General features: G+C 40.5%; 1 protein-coding gene across 2 annotated transcripts in view; it reads right to left on the bottom strand.

Moving 5' to 3' along the window:
• Positions 1–20,662, bottom strand: part of PRKCA (protein kinase C alpha) — a 302,661-nt gene that overhangs the window by 11,945 nt on the left and 270,054 nt on the right. For both annotated transcript variants that reach the window (XM_025196266.1, XM_025196267.1), the window contains 6 exons: positions 18,243–18,334; positions 15,676–15,738; positions 14,249–14,387; positions 3,701–3,781; positions 1,344–1,451; positions 296–436 (listed from right to left, as the gene is read on the bottom strand). In XM_025196266.1, the coding sequence (XP_025052051.1) occupies positions 296–436; positions 1,344–1,451; positions 3,701–3,781; positions 14,249–14,387; positions 15,676–15,738; positions 18,243–18,334 (624 nt within the window). The remainder of the gene's footprint in view (positions 1–295; positions 437–1,343; positions 1,452–3,700; positions 3,782–14,248; positions 14,388–15,675; positions 15,739–18,242; positions 18,335–20,662) is intronic.

Genomic DNA, 20,662 nt, shown 5'->3' with positions numbered 1-20,662 from the left:
TGCGTTTCCCTTTTGAAACGGCTCCAAATATATGTGCAGCCACACTCTCAGGAACCTCCCATCTGGAACTCGCCACGTTTTTGTATTTTCTTTTTGTGATCGTGAATGACACCGGTTCAGAGTAATAGCCTTGTATGGCAGTCTGTCCTAATCACAGTTATTGACTTCAGAAATGTCACACCTGCGGGGATATGGAAGTCTCACAATGCCATGAAATTATATTTTCTTCCTGCCTTGAAAAGGTTTGACTAGAGATAGCGAATTTTCTAAAGGAGAGATCTGGCATCTCACTCACCACTTTAGGCTTGAACGGAGGCTGAATCTCTCTGTTCTCCAGTTTCTCCCAGTCGATTCTCCTGAAGAAGGCGTGCTCCCTGATGTCCCGCTCCCCTTCGGGCCCACAGCCAAGCCGTTTTGCAGGATGTTTAGTCATCAACTATAAAGCCATCAAACACCAAAGGATTCAAGTGACTTTTGGGTTGAAAGAGTAACAGACTATCCACAGGTTGCATTGTTACTGCTCCTTACCTTGAGATGAAATTTGGCACTAAAATCCTCCTGAAAAGCTGTAACTTGTTTTTAAAATGTTAATTTGTTTTTATTTGAAAGCTGGCAACTACATGTAGGCACTGAAATGAAAGGCTGCACTTTAAGCTCTTTCTTCTTTCTCATTACACAAAGGTTACCATTACAGGGCCAACTGCACACATGGTGTAAGCGGGGGATTGACATCTGCATTTCTCATGTCTGAATTCCCCCCTTATCATTTCAACTTAGTCTTGTGTACCTCCAGAACAGGTTCAACTCTGCCTCAACAATCAGTTAAACTTGAAGCCATATAAAATGCAATCTCCCTTTTAATTTTCTGGGCATGTTCAAGACGCCTCGTTACAGATTCTGCAATTTTTTGGCAGGCTGCTGACAGTAACTAATCTGTGCTGCTCCTCTTGCATTCCTGATGCCATCTTGATCAATATTAATTCTAACTGCACAGAGGAAACACATCTGCAGAAAAAGCAGCAGTACTGTACACTTTGAAATGGAAATGTACTCTCTAATTAGCAAGCTCCTAAAGGGAAACAGACTTTCAAAAGGAACTTTTAAAATCTCCTAATATTAAATTAAGTATAATACACGTAAATTAAACTATACTGATAGGAACCTGGGTTCAAGTGAACCTTTGAACTTTGGCATTTACTAGTTATATATTTCTGCTTGAATAGAAGTCAATGGAATATTTAAAAAAACAGACGATAAAACCAAGTCCAGTCTTTGTGCAAACTTCGGTTATTTGACACACCCTGTTTAAAACAGACCCTGCAATATAGCAGCAACTTGCTTACCCCTTTGCAAATAGAAACAGCTTCTTTGGACAGTGCTTTTGGATAGGAAACATTATGCTCCATTATGGACTGGAAGAGCTCATCTTCATCTTCCCCATCAAATGGAGGCTGTTCAAGAAAAAAAGGAGAAAGAAAATGTTAACATTGCTTTTCAATTTAACTGATCTAATAAATTAAAGTTAAATTAAAGTTTGTTCTGACCCAAGGATTTTTTTTTTTATCAGTTACAATTGATTACAACTTTTAAAGTTATCTTACTCTAATCAAACAAAAATGCTCTACATAGTGAAAATTTTGTGCCATAACTTCTAATTACTTTGCAGAAGGAATAATGCTGTTTTCTTAGATCAATTTTAATGATGCTCCCATTTGGTTTATAACAAGAAAATGCTGTTTCTAAGGGGTGCACATCATGTTACAGTGCTTTTAACATACTGCAAGGATAAAAACCATTGCAATAGGAGTTAGGGACCTAAATGCCTTTGAGAATCAGTCCCTATCGGCTGCAGGAGGCCTCAAGCGTTGCACAGGCCTCAGAGAAACTCTCTCCTCTGCATGTAGGTGACTGTCATCCTGGATGAGCCCTTCAAACAAGAACAAATCAGCTACATCATATTCAGAGGAAGAGCAGCAAACAGGTGAAGTGGCTATAAATCTTCAGGTGCAGTTTTGGGGCTTTTTCAGTTTTATAACTTTACACATTTCTATGACACATTCATATCGCAATAATAAGTAATATGAGTGCATTCACCAGCTAAATTAATGTCCTTTGGACACCATAGAAAAACATGTTATTTAGTATTTACTGCAAGTGTAAGAAATGCTAATAGGAAAATACTCCAAACGAAATAAATTCTAGTAAAGATATGAGAATATCAGACGTTCTTAAGAATAAGGAAACAACAAACTTGGATCCCTTAATATTATCTGACACAGCTGAATCACAGATCTTTCTATACAGGTGTTTATATACAAGCCTAAGTGTCAATAGGAACCCTTATATAGAGTATTACCATGAAATCTTAAGATTCACACTTTTTTCTTCATAAAATACATAGATCTTGAACAAGAGAACAATTTGCAAGTAATTACAGATTATGAGCGACAGGCAGGTGGTCTTTGTAAGAATTTGAAGGAATGAAAACCAGTGCCCAGTACACAAAGCATAGTTGTTACACTTCAAAAGTCAAACAAAATGTAATGAATTTAGCATGGGAAGGAATTACTTAAGTCTTATTAAAATACCCAATTTAAGTTCAGGGAATTCTGTAGATAACTCTAGCTAAAACATTTATGGAAGTTACTTGCAAAGCTCTTCCCTAGATCAAGAGAGTCCCTAGATCAAAAGAGTTCCTTTTAAAGTTGGCTTGTTATCTTAATCTTGGCTCTGCAGTAAGTTTCTCTCATTAGATTTTGAAGATTTTAGTATTCATTGTATGTAGCTTCCTAGGACCTCATTGTGCTAGCTGCCTGCAAACTTAGATAAAGAAGATTGTCCTTGCTCCAAAGACACTGCAATCTAAAGAGAAGGCCGGACACTACAGATTAGGGGTGTCAAACTCATCCAGACGCATGGTGCAGGATTGGTTCACAGTCCAGATGAATGGCAGGGAGCTGGTCCCGTGGGCCCCACATGCCAGATCCAGCACTTGTGGTGCCAGCTCTGTCCAGTCTGGGATGTGAGCTGCAGGCGGTGCTTGCTCCAGGCAGTCCAGGACAGATGCCACATGCAATGCGTTTCGTGGAGGAGGCGCTGTGTGCGCACATGTCTTGGCCCTGCACGTGAGGCCGTTCCAGCATGGCGTGTGGGTCAGCTCAAAACTCAGGGCCAATATTAGGGGGCTGGATGATGCGGCTCCATGGCCAGATCTTTGATGCTCCAGCTACAGATGGATATGGACAGACTCAGAAATACATGAAGGTAATGTTATGTTAGGAATGGCCGTACAATACATGGAGTCTGACCATTACTGTCAGGCTTTGGGTAGGCATCAGAGAAAAGGAGGGCTTCTGGGGAGCGCCTCCAAGTGTGAGGGGCATATTGATAGAAAAGATGAAATTGTCTGAAACTTGAACAAGAGAGTGAAGGAGGGTGACACCGTGGATAAGACAGAGGCAGAAGTGACCTCTCAAAACTGAATGAAAAATCAATGAATGGGGTTTGTATAGGTCATGACAGGCCTTGAAAATGACAACGGGTATATTCCATGCTGCAACAGACAGGAGCCAGGGAAGAGGTGAAAAGATACGGATGATGGGGTCAAAATCTGGGCTAGGAGAGTCATTTTTGCAGCAGTCTTCTGAACAGACATGAGTGGGACAAAATTGCAGTGAATACTGGAGATCATGACTCTTACCTGGCCAGCTAGCATCTCGTACAACAGCACACCATAAGCCCACCAGTCCACTGATTTTCCATAGGGTTGATATGCAATAATCTGTGTAATGATGAAAATAAAAATGCCTATGTTAAATAAGGTCTAATGATATCTCAAATAGATGCATTTTATTTCAGGGCATAGAGCACTCAATCCTGTAACCTTACTCAGGGTCAGACATCAATAGGATTTACTATGAATGGGTTCTCATGTTAATAATTTTAGAGCTGGATTCACTGAAGTGTTTAAGCAATTAAACATACACATGGATCCTAGTAGTATTTACAGAAGTGCCTAAAGCAGGTTAGGAGCAAGGATTTTTAGTCATCTATTTAATTGGATCAACTGTATAGTTGGGAGCACTGGTGGAGAAGCTTTTGGCCATCAAGTGCCCTTCCTCAGATAAAACAGGTTAGCAGCCTAACTCTTATTAGCTTCAGTAGAAGTTACGTGGTTTTGTAAATACTTAAAATAATGAAGCAGTAAGAGTAATGCCAGGCAGGAGACCAACAGGATTTCACTAAGCTGCTAGTGTCAAAACAGTAAGTCCTCACTCTCCCTTCCTTCAGAAAGACTCCATAATCTTCATACTTCTTATAATTTAGTTTTATTCTACAAAAACTCAGATTCAAAAGTATGAATAAGACCTTGAAATACTCAACTGTTTCCAAAGTTACACAATTTAGACAGTCATAGTTTGAATTCTTCAATGTTTCATCAAATCGTTCTTGAAACGTTCTTGGGTATTTCAGAACGCAGCACTTTCCAGTTACCTCCTCTCAGGTTAGGGGAAAGATTGACTGACCCTTAAGCCATAATTCCCGTGTGTCAGTAGGATAATCAAAGAAAGGAAAGAGATCATTACATGATCAAGCATTCTTTAATGTATTTGCCTTTTCCTGGAACTGCCTGTTTTTCTTTGTGCAACATGTTTGCTAAGATGAGTACAGATCACACACCCTCGCTTGCTCTTCATTAGTCTGGAAGAGGAGCACAACCAACAAGTCTTGTAGTCTCCAAAGTAGCCATTTAGTTCAAAACAGGGCTGCTTAGTAGGGCTGAGCGAAGCTTCGGTCGCCGATTCAATTGGGTGGCCAAATCTCCGAATTCAAATCAAATCAAGAGATGCTTTAATCTCTCTGAATCAAATTGGAACTCTCCAAATCGATTCAGAGAGATTCGGCGGTTCAGATGTAGACAGCTTTAAATGTTTTTTCTACATACCTCTAAGTAGCAGGCGGCTCATGAATGCTGCGATGCTGGGGCAGATGGAGAGTCCCACAGAAGTGCGGGGGGATCCCCAGCACACTTAGTAGCAGACCCGTAAGCGGACCACAAGCACATCCGGTCCACTTCTGGATCCACCAGGGAGTGCACGTGGGCCCCCCCATGCCCATCCATCTCAACAACCTGGCCCCTTCTGGGTCTGAGGAGGCACCCAAAGTCCCCCCCATGGCTGACTGCCAACCTGGAGGTCCACAGGGGACCCCCATGCACTCGGCAGCGGACCCGGAAGTGGACTAGAAGTAGTTCCAGTCCACTTCTGGATCTGCTGCCTGCTGCTGAGCATGCGGGGGGCCCCCGTGCTCCTGTGGACACTCCATCTGCCCCAGCACTGCAACATTCGCAAGCTGCGCCTGGCACCTTGAGGAATGTAGAAAAAACTTTAAAAACTGTGTGTGTCCGAATCTTCAGATTTGGATTAAGCTGAATCGAATTGGGGACAGCGATCCAAATCAACAAATCAAATCGCTGTCCCCAATTCCGGCCAAATCCGAAATGAATATGGCCCGTTTCGCACACCCCTACTGCTTAGCTAGTACACAAAGACCACAGGACCCCTTTGAAAATTACTGTCTTCACCAGGGTAATAATAGGAGACAATTCAGAAGTTACTGGAGCCTTCCTTAGCAAAGAAATTTGAAGTCAATCACCCTTTAGAATGGTTTACTCATGAGACTGTAGCTGAATTGGGTAGCTAAAACTATCTATGTTACCATGCTTGTATCTTAACCACTGTATTACATTTTTTTTAAATAAAGCATAATTTTTACTTATTGGTAGCTGCTATTAATACCAAACTCTGATTGACCTGAAAATATAGGAAAACCATTTTAAGAAATTCCTTTAAAGTTGTGGGGGAGAAATATAGAGTTTAAGATCAGAAGATTTTTAAATAAAGCATAATTTTTACTTATTGGTAGCTGCTATTAATACCAAACTCTGATTGACCTGAAAATTATAGGAAAACCATTTTAAGAAATTCCTTTGAAGTTGTGGGGGAGAAATATAGAGTTTAAGTTCAGAAGATGTCCAGAACAAGAGACCAGGAGCTCTACTCTTTTATTTTGTGTAAACTGCTATGGATTGTTCCTCAGCTCATCTGCTTACCAGAATATAATTATTTACCTACCTTCTTCTCAAGAGCTAGATAAAATGAATTATTACTTCTAAAGTGATTCCAGACTCTTAAGTGTAATGAGAGACAGAAATATGGTCTTAATTTTACAGCTGTTTCATAGCCATCACAAAAGCCTTACAATATATACTTGGGTGTATCTCTATTTTTTAGTATAGTGGTTGGCATACTTTATTAGTCTTACCATTTTCTCCATCTACCAGGAAGTTCTCAGGGGGTCCATTTAAAATCAATGTTGCTACTTCAAAGGCCAAATGCTTTCGAAATTTCAGCCAGAAAAAGAAGACTGGCCTTTATACATAAAACATGTTAAAAAACACTTCATTGTTCTGAAAAAAGTGTCTCCTCTATATAAAATGTGTTTTCATTCACAGAGTAATGGCACTATTTTTGAGAAAGGTCATTAAAATGCAAGGGCAGAACTTTTTGTACAATTAGTGTACTTCCCTGTAAGTAGCCTGTTGTAGAGACGTTTTATATACTGCAGTTAGAGAATAGGAAAAATACTAGACATGCCACAGAGAAACAGGAAAGTCCTCCTAAATAGTCAGTCCCATGAATTCTCAACTAGGGGGGTCACAAAAATCAGACCAAGGAGATCAGAACCAACTTCTTTTTCTCTGTGACCTTACCATGGGGGAGAAGACCAAGGAAAGCTTTTACTATTGTCCATGAGTCCATAGTGTGGAAACATTTATTTTATCATGGAACATTTATTTTCTGAGGCTGATAGCTTAGCTGGACAATAGATATGCCAGAAGTGGAGTGTTAACTTTAAGTAGTGTCCTCAATGATCAAATATAACCTTCCGTAAATAAAACTAGTTTTAAAAGACGAGAATCTCAAAATCAGTTAGACACAATCAATGTGAAAGATACTTCCTCATTAACCTAACATACTCTTGGACACCCAAGAGTGTTCCTGTTTGTAATGACCATGTGGATGGAAGAGAAATACTATCACATGCTATATATGCCAGTAGGCCTGAGCCGGTGAGTGGTCAAATTGGCCATATGGTCTCACAGCTGGAAGCTGAGAGGCTCAATAGGATGTCTGATCAAAAAGTGGAATTTTCCAAAGCATGTGAGGATAGCAAGTCCCACTGGTAATGACCTGGCTACTGTAGAAAATTGTCCTCAAAGCGTTTATTAAACTTTCGCCATTGAACCATGGGATGTGGAGTCTCAACTGTTCTCTTGTGGGGAAAAACAGCTGCACTCTTAACGGAAAAGCTCACTTATTTATGTAATGCTTACGTTAAATGATAAAGTATTTATTACTGACTAGAACTGCCATGAATTATTTAAGAACATATATGTTTGCACATGGAAATCAAAAGGGCTGAGAATAATTCATTGCTTTGGGGAATGCTATAACAGCACAGAGTAGGCTGACTTATTGCATTTATTGCATTGATCTGGAACCTTGAAAAGACTGTTGTGGGCTTTGTAATGAACTACAAGTCCTAATTACCTACACCCCATTTGAACTGCCTGCTTAGTTCTAATATGGGTTTAGAGATACGGCACAACCAAAATGCAGAACAACCTGCAGTATTAATTTGCTGACCTGCTTATCACACATACAACAAGAAGCGTTCACACACAACACGTGGAAGCTATTAAAAATATGCATTGGGAAATGTCATGGGAAAAAGACTCTGAACCTAAAACAAAGCAGAAATTGAGGGGACTGAATTATTATTTTCTGGCTGTGTAAGATATTGGGGGAATGATGCAAGTCTATTGGCTTCATTGTCATAATACAGATGTCGAGCTACTTAGACTTCCAAGAAGTGAAACAGATTTTCAATTCATTTTTTGAAAACAACTACCACTGTTAATAAGGGAGGCATTACCTCCCTCCTAAGGAATGAAGCACCTAAGGCAGAAAATGATAATTCATTATAATGGCCAGGGCAGAAATTAGGTAAGTTGGGATACTATGCTCAGACACTTAACCTAACCTAGGGGTGGACCCAAAGAGGGTGCAATAGTATGGTTACCCCACACATCCCTTTCAGACCGCACCACAGGAGCAGCAGCCAGGATCTTGTCTTAGGTCCCTGAAGCAGGTCTGTGTCCCCCTCCCTTCCCTTTCTTGCTCAGAAACAGGTTCCCTCTCCTCCCCTCTTATGCGCTGATCCTGCTCCAGCTGGGCTGCATGGGGACCTGGGCTCAGCTCAGGACAGTAACAGCAGTGGCAGGCAGGTTCCTCCTTCCCGTCTGGCGTTCCCTGCCAGCCTGACAGCAGGCTCAGGGAGAGGGAACCGGACTGTTGACCGCTGCTGCCATTTCCAGTTGAGCTTGGCTCCTTGTGCAGCCCAGCGGAGCAAGGCAAAAGCAGCTCTAAAACTCTCCCCGCCCCCGGGGTATCAATAGCCGCAGTGGCGGCAGGGCAGGGGGCATGCTGCCGAGCACACACAGAAGGGGAGAGGGTACCTAAATGTCTGTCGGGGGGAAGGGTGGGGGGGCAATCTTACCTGACTCAGTTATTTAAGAAAAGTGCCCAGCTGCTGCTCCCACAGGGTGGTCTGCCTGTCCTGTTTGGGGAGGGGAAGAAGTAGAGGGGGTGGAAGCTCGGAGCCAGGGGTGCAGTCACCTCTGCAGTGCTGGCCACTGCTCTTGGCCCTCCCCCGCTTTACAAAATCCTGGATCTACTGTTGATCTAACCTGTTGAATCCAACAGTTGCTAACTCCTGCTGAATCCTTTCCTCACTAAGGTAGGGCAGATTGAGAGAGTCCGGACAGATCTGAAACTTCTCTTCACTGGGCACGTCTACACAAGATGCTACTGCGCAGTCGTTGCTGCGGATTTATTTATTACCTGTATTAGCAATTACTAAATAAATGCACAGGAACTGGAGTGACTGCATGGTAGTGCCAGCAAATGTCTTTTAGAGAACGCTACTGCACAGCAGCCTAATAACAGTGTGCAGTGGCATATTAGCACTGTTTGTGGTGACACGCTACTGCGCAGTATTTTTCGGCTACTGAGGAGTTATTGTCTTGTGTAGACGTGCCCACCGGGTGGAGGGAAATAACATGCTGTTTCCTCTATCCCATTTTTGTAATATGATACATTAACACCAAAATTCATTGGTGAATGTAATGGGATACTATAAAAGCTTGCTGTATGGATAGACTTTATTACTGTTACTTGAGTTGAGACAATGCCCTAAAGGGTCTGATCACTGATTAGAGCCTCGTGTCCTGCTCACTACATGCACATGTAATGAAAGGCCAGCCCCTTACCTGGAAGAGATAAGAGCTTTAAAAGGAAATCAGATCTGGTTCTTCCCAAGGCTGTAAACTGCAACTAGCACAGGATTACTGAGGTCGTAGTAATATGTGTTGACTAGCCTTCCCTGTCAAGGACACATGGATTTTTCCTAGTGCATCTTGTGCCCATGGGAGGACAGTCCTAGAAGTCTTCGCAGACCAAGGTCGCCTTTGGTACCATCCATGGTCCTCCCAGGAAGGTGAGAGGATTGAGAAGAGTAAGCTGAACTCCAGGTGGGGGTGAGAAGGCCCCACTATACATGACAGGCTAGGTGATGTGAGTCCAGTAGTTCCCTGTACTGGACTCATATAAATGCCTGGCATGTGAGTGGAGGGGAAGCGGGGCAGGTAGAGCTGGGGAGAAATGCTCCCTTAATAAAGCTGCAGCTTTTTGCTTAAATCTGTTCTTGTGGCTCTCCACTTCCTTGCAGCTTCTGACCAATGCAAGTGATCGGTACCATAAAATGACTGCTGCTAAAACTCTACGTTTAAAAGAAATAAATACCCATAACAGAAGTTCATGTTGTCAATTATGGGAATCCCTTTTTATTAATCTTGCTAACATCTATATCCTCCAGTCTCTTGACCAGCCAAGGAGATACAGTAGTATTAATCAATTCGAAGGTTATTAGACCAATATATCCCTAAATATTGGTTTCAGCACATGAATGAAAATTCTTCATTGGATAATCAGTTTAGTTCTGCCTGTCAGAACTGGTACAAGCATACAATTATTTTAGCCTTTGCACAGATCTTAATTTACGTATGATTAAAAATGCCTCAGTTCCAATGTACTTGATGCATGAGGAAAGTTCCCTCTTCTTACAGAGAGATTTTTAAGCTTAAAAGGAGACAGTTACTTCACAGAAGCACGTGGATCCCCAGATTCGAGACCTGTGACCCCACAGGAGAGAGGTCAGGAATGGGTATTGCTGAGGGTCAACCGTGCTGCCCTTCCGGTATTGCCAGATGTGGGAGGAGAGTTCAGCAAGGGTCTAACTAGACAGAGGAAAATCCTTGTATGGAAAAAACTGATTATCACTGTAGCTAGGGAAGAATGATGCATAAGGCAAAAGTTATCCTCCTGCTGCCTTTCCCCTAAAGAGAAAATAAATTCTCTGGTCCCAGAACAGGGTCAGGTTTATGAGGGGCTTTTTGTTTGGGTTTTAAAAAAAATTTTACTCTGCCTTTACACTTCATTCCTCCAGCAGCTTTTCACAGAAGCCACTCATGACATGGTGGGCTGACTGGTCCCTTCCTCTGAAGCTGCAATCACTGTTTCCCTTTTCGGTTGATTTGTTTCCTTCCCACGTTTAAAACTTCACCAACGTAAGGAGCAAAGTTTCCTGAATTTCTGCGAGCTGAGCTCCATTACAGTGCTGACTGCAGAAAATATGGAGGTATTTGATACTTCTTTTTAATAATCCAGTGCAAGCTCAAGGCCACATCGGGAGGCAACCAACTAGCGCCTAAGAACAAATATTGCAAGTGAAGCATGGGACGAGCAAGCAGTTGAAGTTCACCGTATCATTTTAGATAAGTATGTGTTTGCCCTAATAACGTCTAAGAACACAAAGAAAACCAGCCGGCTGAAAACAAAGTGAATTTTTTATGGAATATTTCACCAACAGTCCTTTTTCTTTTAACAAACTTTCCAATTAGAGAGAAATGCAACATTAAGTGTACACTGAGCATACTTTCTCCCATATCAGTTGGCATAAGACTACGGTCCATAGGTGGAGCACTTGTTCCAGTACTGGAAGTATTTGTTACATTGGCTTCATTTGTTTGAAAGGGAAAGCTGAAATGCTGATCTAAGTATTCGAACATCCTCCTGGCAGCAACAACTATTTATAAAAAAACAAGGGTTCTTAGTCTCTCACATTTTATTTTACCCAGGTATAAACTATTAACTCAGTTTCACTTTGAATTTCTCACTTCCATTTTCAGAAAGATGACAACATTCACTTTAAGCATTATTATATATAACTAGAATGTTTCCTAACCTACTATTCAGTATAAAAAGAAGCCTCTTGGATCTGGATGCAGGTCCTTTTGTACAGCTCCAAAGAGGGGAGTCCCACTGTTACAGTTGAAGTGAAGCCTAAATGTGATGTGAATCAATATTCTTTCATAGTTAACACACGAAACAACAGATCATAATACTTAAATATTCAAATCACTTCTAAACTACCAGTCACTCATTTTGTATGCAATGCTATACCTAAGCTAACTACTGAAACAAAAAATACAAGACACCCAAAATATCGCCCTTGAATCTATTCTCAGGTTTTTTTTTATGTGGTAATCACAGAAAACAGGGCTAGAAGGGACCTTATAGTCCCCAGGGTAAGATCAACTCTAACTAAACAATAACTTTCAAGTATTTACCTAACCTCCTCTTAAAATCCTCTTACGATGACAAGTCAACATCCTCTGAAGGTGATCTAGTCCAGTGCTTAACTCAGCTTACAGATAGAAAACTTTTCTTAATGTCTAACCCAAATGACTCTTGCTGCAATTAAGTCTATTGTTTCTTGCCCTCTTCCTCGGGGACATGAGAACAGTTTTATAAACTTCCTCTTTGCAACAACTCTATATGTAGCTGAAGACTCCTCCGTCTTTGTTGTTTTGTACGAAACAACCTTAATTCTTTCAGTCCCTCCTCACAGATCTTATCTGCTAGACCTCTGATGGCCTTCTTCCAGCTGGTCTATATCTTTCTTGAACTGTGATGCCCAAAACTGGATATAGCGTTCACCTGAGGCTTTGCTAGTGCTGAGTACAGTGGAAAGATTGTTCCATGGTTTTTACATACCGTACTCTTCTTCAGTACCATAGCAATGGCCTTGCACCGGGAGGGGCATCAAATCAAATGGAAGTAACGTTACAAAATTGTTTATAGGGAGGTGCTCTACACATGACTTGCATGGGGGTGCCAAAATGCCTGACTATGGCTCTCCTCTTTTTCATACATCCCAGGATAGTGTTTGCTTTATTTACTAGGAGAACACTACTGACCCACTCTCATGTTGTGATCTGCTATACCCCACCAGATACGTTCTCTGCAGAACTCCTGCCGAGCCCCCCATTCCTCACTTTGTATGTATGTAGCCGATAAGCCCCACCTAAGAGTAGAACTTTGTACTCATCCTTACTGCAGTATACCTTTTTTATTTCAGGCCATTTCTCCAGTTTACCATGGTCATTTTGCATTGTAATTCTATCCTGCACAGTGCTACCAACCCCTCCGAGCTTGGTTTTATTTGGAAATGCAATAAGTGTACTTTGTATTGTATTATCCACATTGAACATACTGAACAGTACTTGACCCAGGACCAACTCCTGAAGACGTCTACTTGATGCAGCCTTCCAGTCTATGAGTGAAGCAGTGATAACTTCTCAGAATATAGTTTTCCAGCTAGTTGTGTACCCACCTTATAGGAGTTTTCTTTAGATAACAATTTCCCCATCTTACAAGGACATGTGAGACAATGAAAAAGGACTAAGTCAAATCAAGATGCATCACATATATTGTTTATTCTCCATCCACGGGACGTCTCATCCAGGCATGGAAGGAAATTATGTTGGTTTTTCATGACTTGTTCTTGACAAACCTATGTTGGTGCCACACTGGCAAGGTGTTGCACTGCTTATGAGTCCACAATACATAAATAACAGAGTGGCAAACTGCATCCCAGCCAAAAAGGCACTTATGTGGCTGGAAAACTGCCATTTAGTCTTACAAAATAAGAACGGGACCTTAAGGTATAGCTGTTCCTCTCAGTATTAGTCTTCCTTTGCACAGCTTGGAAAAAGGTTTACTAATAGTTTCAGAAGTTGGTTGTAGGCTAGATGTGGAAAAAACTGTTTTGAACTAAGGAGTCAGAATATGTTTGGATATTATGAAATTTAATTGGAAGGCATGTACATTTTCTACTAATTGTGTTGAGGTACTTGAACAACTTTAACAATAAAAAGTTAGCTATGATTTTAGGACACAATATAGGTGGAAGTAACATCTCATTATAAACATCTAACTGGAACATGATATGGAGTATGTAGGTCAGATGTTGCTCTTTATGTAGTCTTGATAAGTCCAAGGGAATTACAGAAGCATTATGGATTTGTTATGGCAAGTCTACCAAAGTCCCGATTTACCACATGCTAGTTAAAATTTTCTCAAATCCGAAAAGGCTACATCATGGAGACTGTACCATTCATAAGATGTTATCTGGACTACAGTAAAGAAGCTATGCAGAAAACTTGGTCAACAACTCTGGGAATTCATTAGTCTCCTGTTGGAAATAAGACACTTGTGAGTTTCTGAAATGCTGCAAAAGCCTACGGATATATTTTATAGCAGCTGCAAAAACTCATGGTCTGATGTGTTAATGAAGCTATGCTTGCTCCCAATGATGGCCTCATTAACGCCTGTCAATATTATACGAATTAAAACTAAGTGCAAAGGAATTTTATATTGATGGCTCTGTGCTACAAATTTGACAGCATGGGATTGACAGTTGAAGATGATATATTATTGCTTTTTTAGCCTTTTGTTGGAATGAGCAATAATCTGAATTTCAATCTGAAAAAGAAACCCTATTTCATATTTCTAATGCACTAGCTTTTCCCTAAATGAATTTTTATAGATGCTATTTTATTAAATCACAAAGGTTTCTTATATACCTGCAGAAATAAAAACAGCACCATGCAAAAAGCAGCCAGCTTTATTACTGTCAGAGGTTTATTGGCAGAAACTTTTAAAAGTATATTCACAAACTCCTTCTGAGAAGCCGTACGATACCTAAAATGTTAAACGTTTACCTCTGGTGCAATGTAGTCTGGAGTCCCACAGAATGTCCTGGTCGTTACTCCATCTGACATATTTTCTTTGCACATTCCAAAATCAGCAATCTTAATGTGTCCTTCTGAATCCAACATCACATTATCCAATTTCAGATCTCTATGAAGAGTCATAGTACATTAATATTAAATCTTAAGAGAAATTGGGCCATTGTGTGCTTGTGTACATGCATGTGTGTTAGGGAGAAGTCATGACTTCTGCGTGTTCTAGGGAGATATTAAGTATCTCATGGCATCTTCTGCAAACATAGGGGCTTGTGCCTCTGTCCTACAACAATACATACACTTTCTCCATAGGTGTGATGCCTCCCAGGATTGGCTGCATATTATTGTACCACATATACTTTGTGAAGACCTTGGGGTGGAAGGAGATGCATCAAATTTGGAATGAGACAGTCAAATTTTTGTCTGGGGAAGGATGAGGAAGAATGATCTGATGATTTGGTAGCATATTGAGGGGAGCAGTGTAAAAATGGGACAGTAAGATTAAATCTTTTCATAAAGTCCAAGAAGTCCCATTAGAGCTGGACAAGAGAATGTATATTCTGCATTGCCGTGGGAATGTCATGTGATCACATATTAAAGGGGAAGTACCCCAGGCCATGATTCAGATGTGGTCTACAACATTAAAAAAATCTGAGAGCTGCTCCTAGAAGCCAACCCTCCATGAGTAAAAAGCAGTAAGTAACAAGTAAATATTTAATTAAAGGTCAGCATTCAACAAGATAAAAATGGAATTAATGCTCAAATTATTATAAGTCAGGATTCCTTTTGAAGCCAGTGGCATCTGACAAATACTGTCTGATGCACCTGAGTCAAAGACTGGAGGATCTAGTTCTACCCTCAAATGTTTTGGTCATCTTGATTCTGTTACCTTATGAATTTACTTTTGCCTAGTAAAATCCCCATTCCCAAAATACATGGCAGAGAATTCCTAATTCCCCAAATTCCTAACTGGCAAGGCTCTTATGTTCACTTTTTTGGATCTACAGAAACATGTTGCAGTTGAATTATTTACGGGGTTACGTAAGGTACATTTGGAGGATAAAAGCACTATAAGGAATCTGAAAATGTCAACAGCATAAAAACAAATATGCACATGCGCGCACACGCACACTAATTTGGACATGTGATATGATGCGAGGCTGAACAACAGGAATACTCTTAAATATTTCCAGTTGAACACTGTCAAGTGCAGCGTCCATATGATATCTAAGACGGGCAGTCTTACTTGGTTGCACCACTGTAAAAGACAAAACAGTGAATTCAACACTGACTGCTTGCTTCTAAAACCATTTTAAATACTATAAAAATCCAAACACAAAGGTCCATCTGGGATATTCCTAAGAGCTGAATAATAACAATGACTTGTGTTGGTCAGTACTCACCTGTAAATAATTCCTCTAATATGGAGAAAGAATAACCCAACTGAAATCTCAGCTGCATAGAACCTGTAAAGGGAGAATTTTGTGTTTTTATTTGTATACAATTTTCCTCTGCTGAAGTGTATTTTAAATCCAATGTGCGAAAGAATGCAAGTAGAAGAGTATAAAATGCTACCTTATTAATTTTACTCGCACACATACATACCTATAGAGGGAGGGAGGGAGGATAAATGACACCCTGGATCAACTTGATTTTAACTATTATTTGTTTTTAATTTAAACTCTTTGATAATATCATGACAAAAGAAGCAAAGAATATGAATCTTTCTTAGGCACCCTCTATACATTACAGCTTTTGTGCAATTAACTGGGTAACTGTGCAATTAAACTGAGACCATCTACATGTGCAAAGTACCTCTCATACTATAAAAGGGTCCAATCATCTATAAAGTTAGACCTTGAAAATGTGTACTCACTTAATAGCTGGTTGCTATCCAGCTTTAGTTTGCATGTGTAGCAGAGTTTCCCATGTGGCTGGCAGCCCAATCGGCTGATTGGGCTCCCAGCTGCAGGGGGGCACCATGCCCAGCTGGGGCTGGGAGTGCTGAAGCTAAGGGACTCTCAGCTCTTGCAGCGCCCAGCAGCTGTGGGGCACGGCTATGATCGCCCAGCTCTGGGGTGCATTGTGTGTCTCTGCAGCTGGGAGATGGCAGTCCTGCAGCTGTTGGGACTTACAGCCTTGACTACATATGGGGCATAGTGAGGCTGTGAACCCTCTATTTGCTGTATCAAGGGGAGCCCAGGATGGCAACTCTGGGCTCCCCAGGTACGGGCAAGAAGGTGTACTAGGATCTTAAGCTGGATCCTACAATTGCGCCTCCTGCGATGCACATGTGGCATTACAGGAGGCGTGACTGACTGACTCACATGTCAGATCCTATCATGTGTCTACCTGCCCTTAAACTGAGAGCAACATGGTGCAATGATGGCATGACAGGTATCCAATACGTAATATGACTGAATAGGTCATTCCTCAACATCTGATCATGCCTGAATATTTGTCTAACGCTACAACTTAATTTACACTGCGTTAAATCATTTATAAAATTACTGTTCCTTTATAAAAATGTTAATGGATTAATTACATGCAGCTAGCAGAGTAACTACCACAGAAAATGTACTTGCTGAATGTAGTTTAATCGTGTATAATACTGATAAGCTTTTGAAGCCAGAGTTGCTGTGCACTTGTGCAAATTGCACAGAAGAGGGCTATTAAAAGACTAAATTAATTATTAAGTTTAATAAGAGAAGGAGGCAGCTTTGCTCCAAAAACGCTGGTTCAGAATTGTGTGGGAACACTCTCTTTGGGATATTATCACCAAAAACTCTTGGGTGGGGAAGGGCCTCAGCCGGGGTAACTTATTCAGAGATCCTGGTTTTCTCTGTTTAAAAATACCAAATTCTCTGATAAAAATCAGAAATTCACTGATTAAAACCCCCCAAATTTGTGTTTTTCCATGACGCCACTGTATATATAGATATCAGTGGAACAAAATGATGTAGTGATACATTTAAAATTTTAAAGCAATTTGGAAGCCTACCAGTGCCTCAATTATTATAATAAAATAAATTCTAAATACACCTCTGCCAGTCTGCCAGGGGAAACCCATGGTTTCCCATGTTTTTCTCCTTTAAAATAGAAAATCTGAATTTTTCCGCAGCAAATGGAGACCCCAGATCTCAGTGTCTTATACTGCAAATGCTTTCAATGGCGCTTTGACAGTTTACACCAGATGAGGATCCATCCATTCCTCAGATTCCCCTGGCTTTTCTTTAGTTCTTCATTGGGTCAGATGTCACCATTTGTCTTTTACAGATCAAATCTTCACTTCAGATTAACTCTGCCTTATTTCACTCATCCAAAATCCAAATTCTTTTTAACACACTTGCATTTTTTAAAACAAGTCTTCAAATGTTGTATTAAAATTTCATTCATAAATGAACTGTAAAGTGGTGAATAAATGATTCATAGATGTTAATAGTATGTTAAACATGACTATGTCAAGGTGGTTAGAAGCAGCCCACTGGCCTGTTGGACTCCATAAGAGCTTAACCACTGATATTTATTAAAATATCGATTAATTATTAGTTTATTTCTACACATGATTTATATATAGAATTTTAATATAAAGCACAATTCTAAAACTTCTTCCTAACTACTAATTAAGTCTTTATTATAGTATAACTTTTAATCAGTTCCCACTGTCTTTCACTGTAGTGCCCATTTAGAATGACTAGAATCAGTAATAACATATTTAATTTCCTGCTGTCCGAAACATTACTACTTGGGAGATCTGGATTTAGTCAATGTGAGTTTGTTGCTGTTTGTTTTTCAAATAATCTGCCTCCAGTGGTAAATCAGCACATACCATTTTCAGATCAGTATTGTGTTGAAGGTCAACAGATCGGCAAAGGTTGCACCAGCCCAGACAGAACAATGCCCAGCAGGTTTCTACAGGATACTGCATTCTCAAAGGTGCAAAATGAAATAAATGGAAACGAACACTCACACTGCTTGTGGCTCCTTAAATTTCCCTACTTGCTGAATGTGATACATGAGGTCACCGCCATTCACATACTCCATAACAAAGTACAGACGATCCTAGGAAACAGCATTGAAAAGGTAAGTATATCAGTAGAGGCCACTGCACTATTACGGATGAGTCTAACCTCAAACAATCTTACAAGCGTATCTGTGTCAAAGAAAGCTAAAGATGCTGAGCCTCCGTGAAATCTTCTGTTTTATATTATACACTTGTGTATAGGTACCTAAGCTCCAATGTATAAAAAGTCAGACATCCTCTCATAACTGAGCACCCTTGTGCAGGATACTTTGGCAGGCGGTGACATGATCAAAAACCAACCCAATGTTATCATCAGCAGTTCAAATGTGATCCAGAAAGCATCAGTGATGGGTGGGCAGTACTCATCCTTGTAGTCGCACAGAGCATAATTACTGCTCCCTTCTGCTTTCTTTATTTGCTTTAGGTGGGGCCCAAATCCTGAAATATCTAATCAAAAGTTTCAGTCTAATGTATTCAGACAGGAAGGAGACTTATTACTAAAATCTACTATTTCAGTCCTTACTCCCTCTTTGCCTCAGGATCTCTGATTAAAAACAAAAATCTCCCCAACAGTTTTTCACATTGCTCAGTAACTTGTTCTCATCTAAGATTTCAGTAGGTTTATAGGCATTTAAAAGCTCCAATTCTCTTGATTGTGTTTAAGAGACATGCCCTGGGTAAAATGATTAATTGGGCAAACCACAACTCTAAGATCTTGCTATAAATTATCTATTATAAAACTCCCAGCAAGAGAAATGTGCAAGGAAAAAAGAATAAACTGAAAGAAACTAATCATATGCTTTACTGTAGGCAGGCAGGTCATGCCATTTCTTCCCTTCACATCCAGCTTTTTTATTTTTGTTGCTAAGATGCAGTGCTCGAATCCTTGTCTGCCACACGGGAGACCTGGATTCAATTCCCGGACATGCATGTAACTACAGCTGTTGAGGCACCGCATGTCTGGACTTGGTGTGGTCTTTGCATTGTCTCAATGGTCTGACGGGGGATGAAAGCTCTGGGCAGCCTCCGCTCCTCCGTGCTCCTGCATAGGTGTGTGTGTCGAGGGTCCCGGTGACCTCTCGTGCATACACCACGATCCAGAAGGATTGACAGTTGCCTACTAATCCTCTACAATGTTTCACAGCACTGGGTGCAAACAGATGAATATTTATGAAAATATTACCTAAATGAGGCAAAGGTGTTTGTTATGGTCTAAGTTCTTATACAGCAAGGGTGACCATCAGTCCCATTTTTCCTGGGGCAGCTCCTGATTTTGGAGGCTGGTCCCGAGCACGGGGCACAGATTAAAAGAAATGTCCTGTGCATGGGGCGCAGTCTACGGGAGCGGCGCAGTGTCCCGGGGAAGTGGCTGGGCAAGTTGCCGCTCCACCTCCGCGTCTCCCTGCAGTGCGCCGCTGACTTGGGAGGCGCGGAGGGGGAGCAGCGGTCCAGATGTCTTGTATTTCCAACCAGGACTGATGGTCACCCTATAGATGGTCCCGCTATGATGGTATGTGATTATTTCCAAGTGTGCATACAAACAGCAACCTGTTTTCCTCTGGTTCCTCTAGGTAGCAAAGACTAAACTTTTTCCTTTGAGTTTCTACATTTAAAATGTAGCTGTAAATGTGGAAAAGCTATATTGGACAAATGGGTTGTGAATTTTACTCAGATTATTACTGAAGAGAAACCAAAACATATGAAATAGGAGCATGGTTTAAGGTTTTTTTGGTTTTTTTTTTTTTTTTTAGCTGGAAGCTCTTTTATTTTATTACAATAATTTTCATATATTAGTAATGTACAGGGAAAATAATTTTTTAGAAGTAAAAACACTCCATGTGCACTAATCCTCAGATTCATGTTTTATTAAGTTTAATTAGGTACTTGGTTCTATATTTTGCATTCACATAATCAAAGTAATTTGGGCCACGTTCTGTTCAGAGATCTGTAGATATTAAATGGAATTTTAAAATATTTCTAAGAATACTGAGAATTATACCATGAATCAGTCACATCATGACGTGCTTTATTTGTTGAATGTTCAACAACTTCAAGCTATGGTAGATGTTATTTTGCCCTAGTCTTTTGAAGTTATGCAAAAGTTAAGGAGCTCTGTAGTTTATGGGTCTAGCAATGGGAGACAACTTTTAATTTCCAAGTTATGCATTTGCAGATTGATAACTGCATGTATTACTGCTGAATGGTCAAAAGATGATGCCAAATGAGACCTCAGCCTTGGAAATGTGTATAAAGGTTCATACATTTTCCAGATGTGCTTAAACCTTCAAAGTTTTGGAGCTTGAGTTAAGTTGCCTCCATCCAGATCCAAGGCAAGTGTCCACAGCATAAAAAACCCACCACATACA

The sequence above is a fragment of the Alligator sinensis genome, unplaced genomic scaffold (assembly GCF_000455745.1).
Source record: "Alligator sinensis unplaced genomic scaffold, ASM45574v1 scaffold282_2, whole genome shotgun sequence".
Classification (NCBI taxonomy): Eukaryota; Metazoa; Chordata; order Crocodylia; family Alligatoridae; genus Alligator; species Alligator sinensis.
Note: the sequence above shows the minus strand (reverse complement) of the source record. Positions and strands in the feature narration are given on the sequence as shown.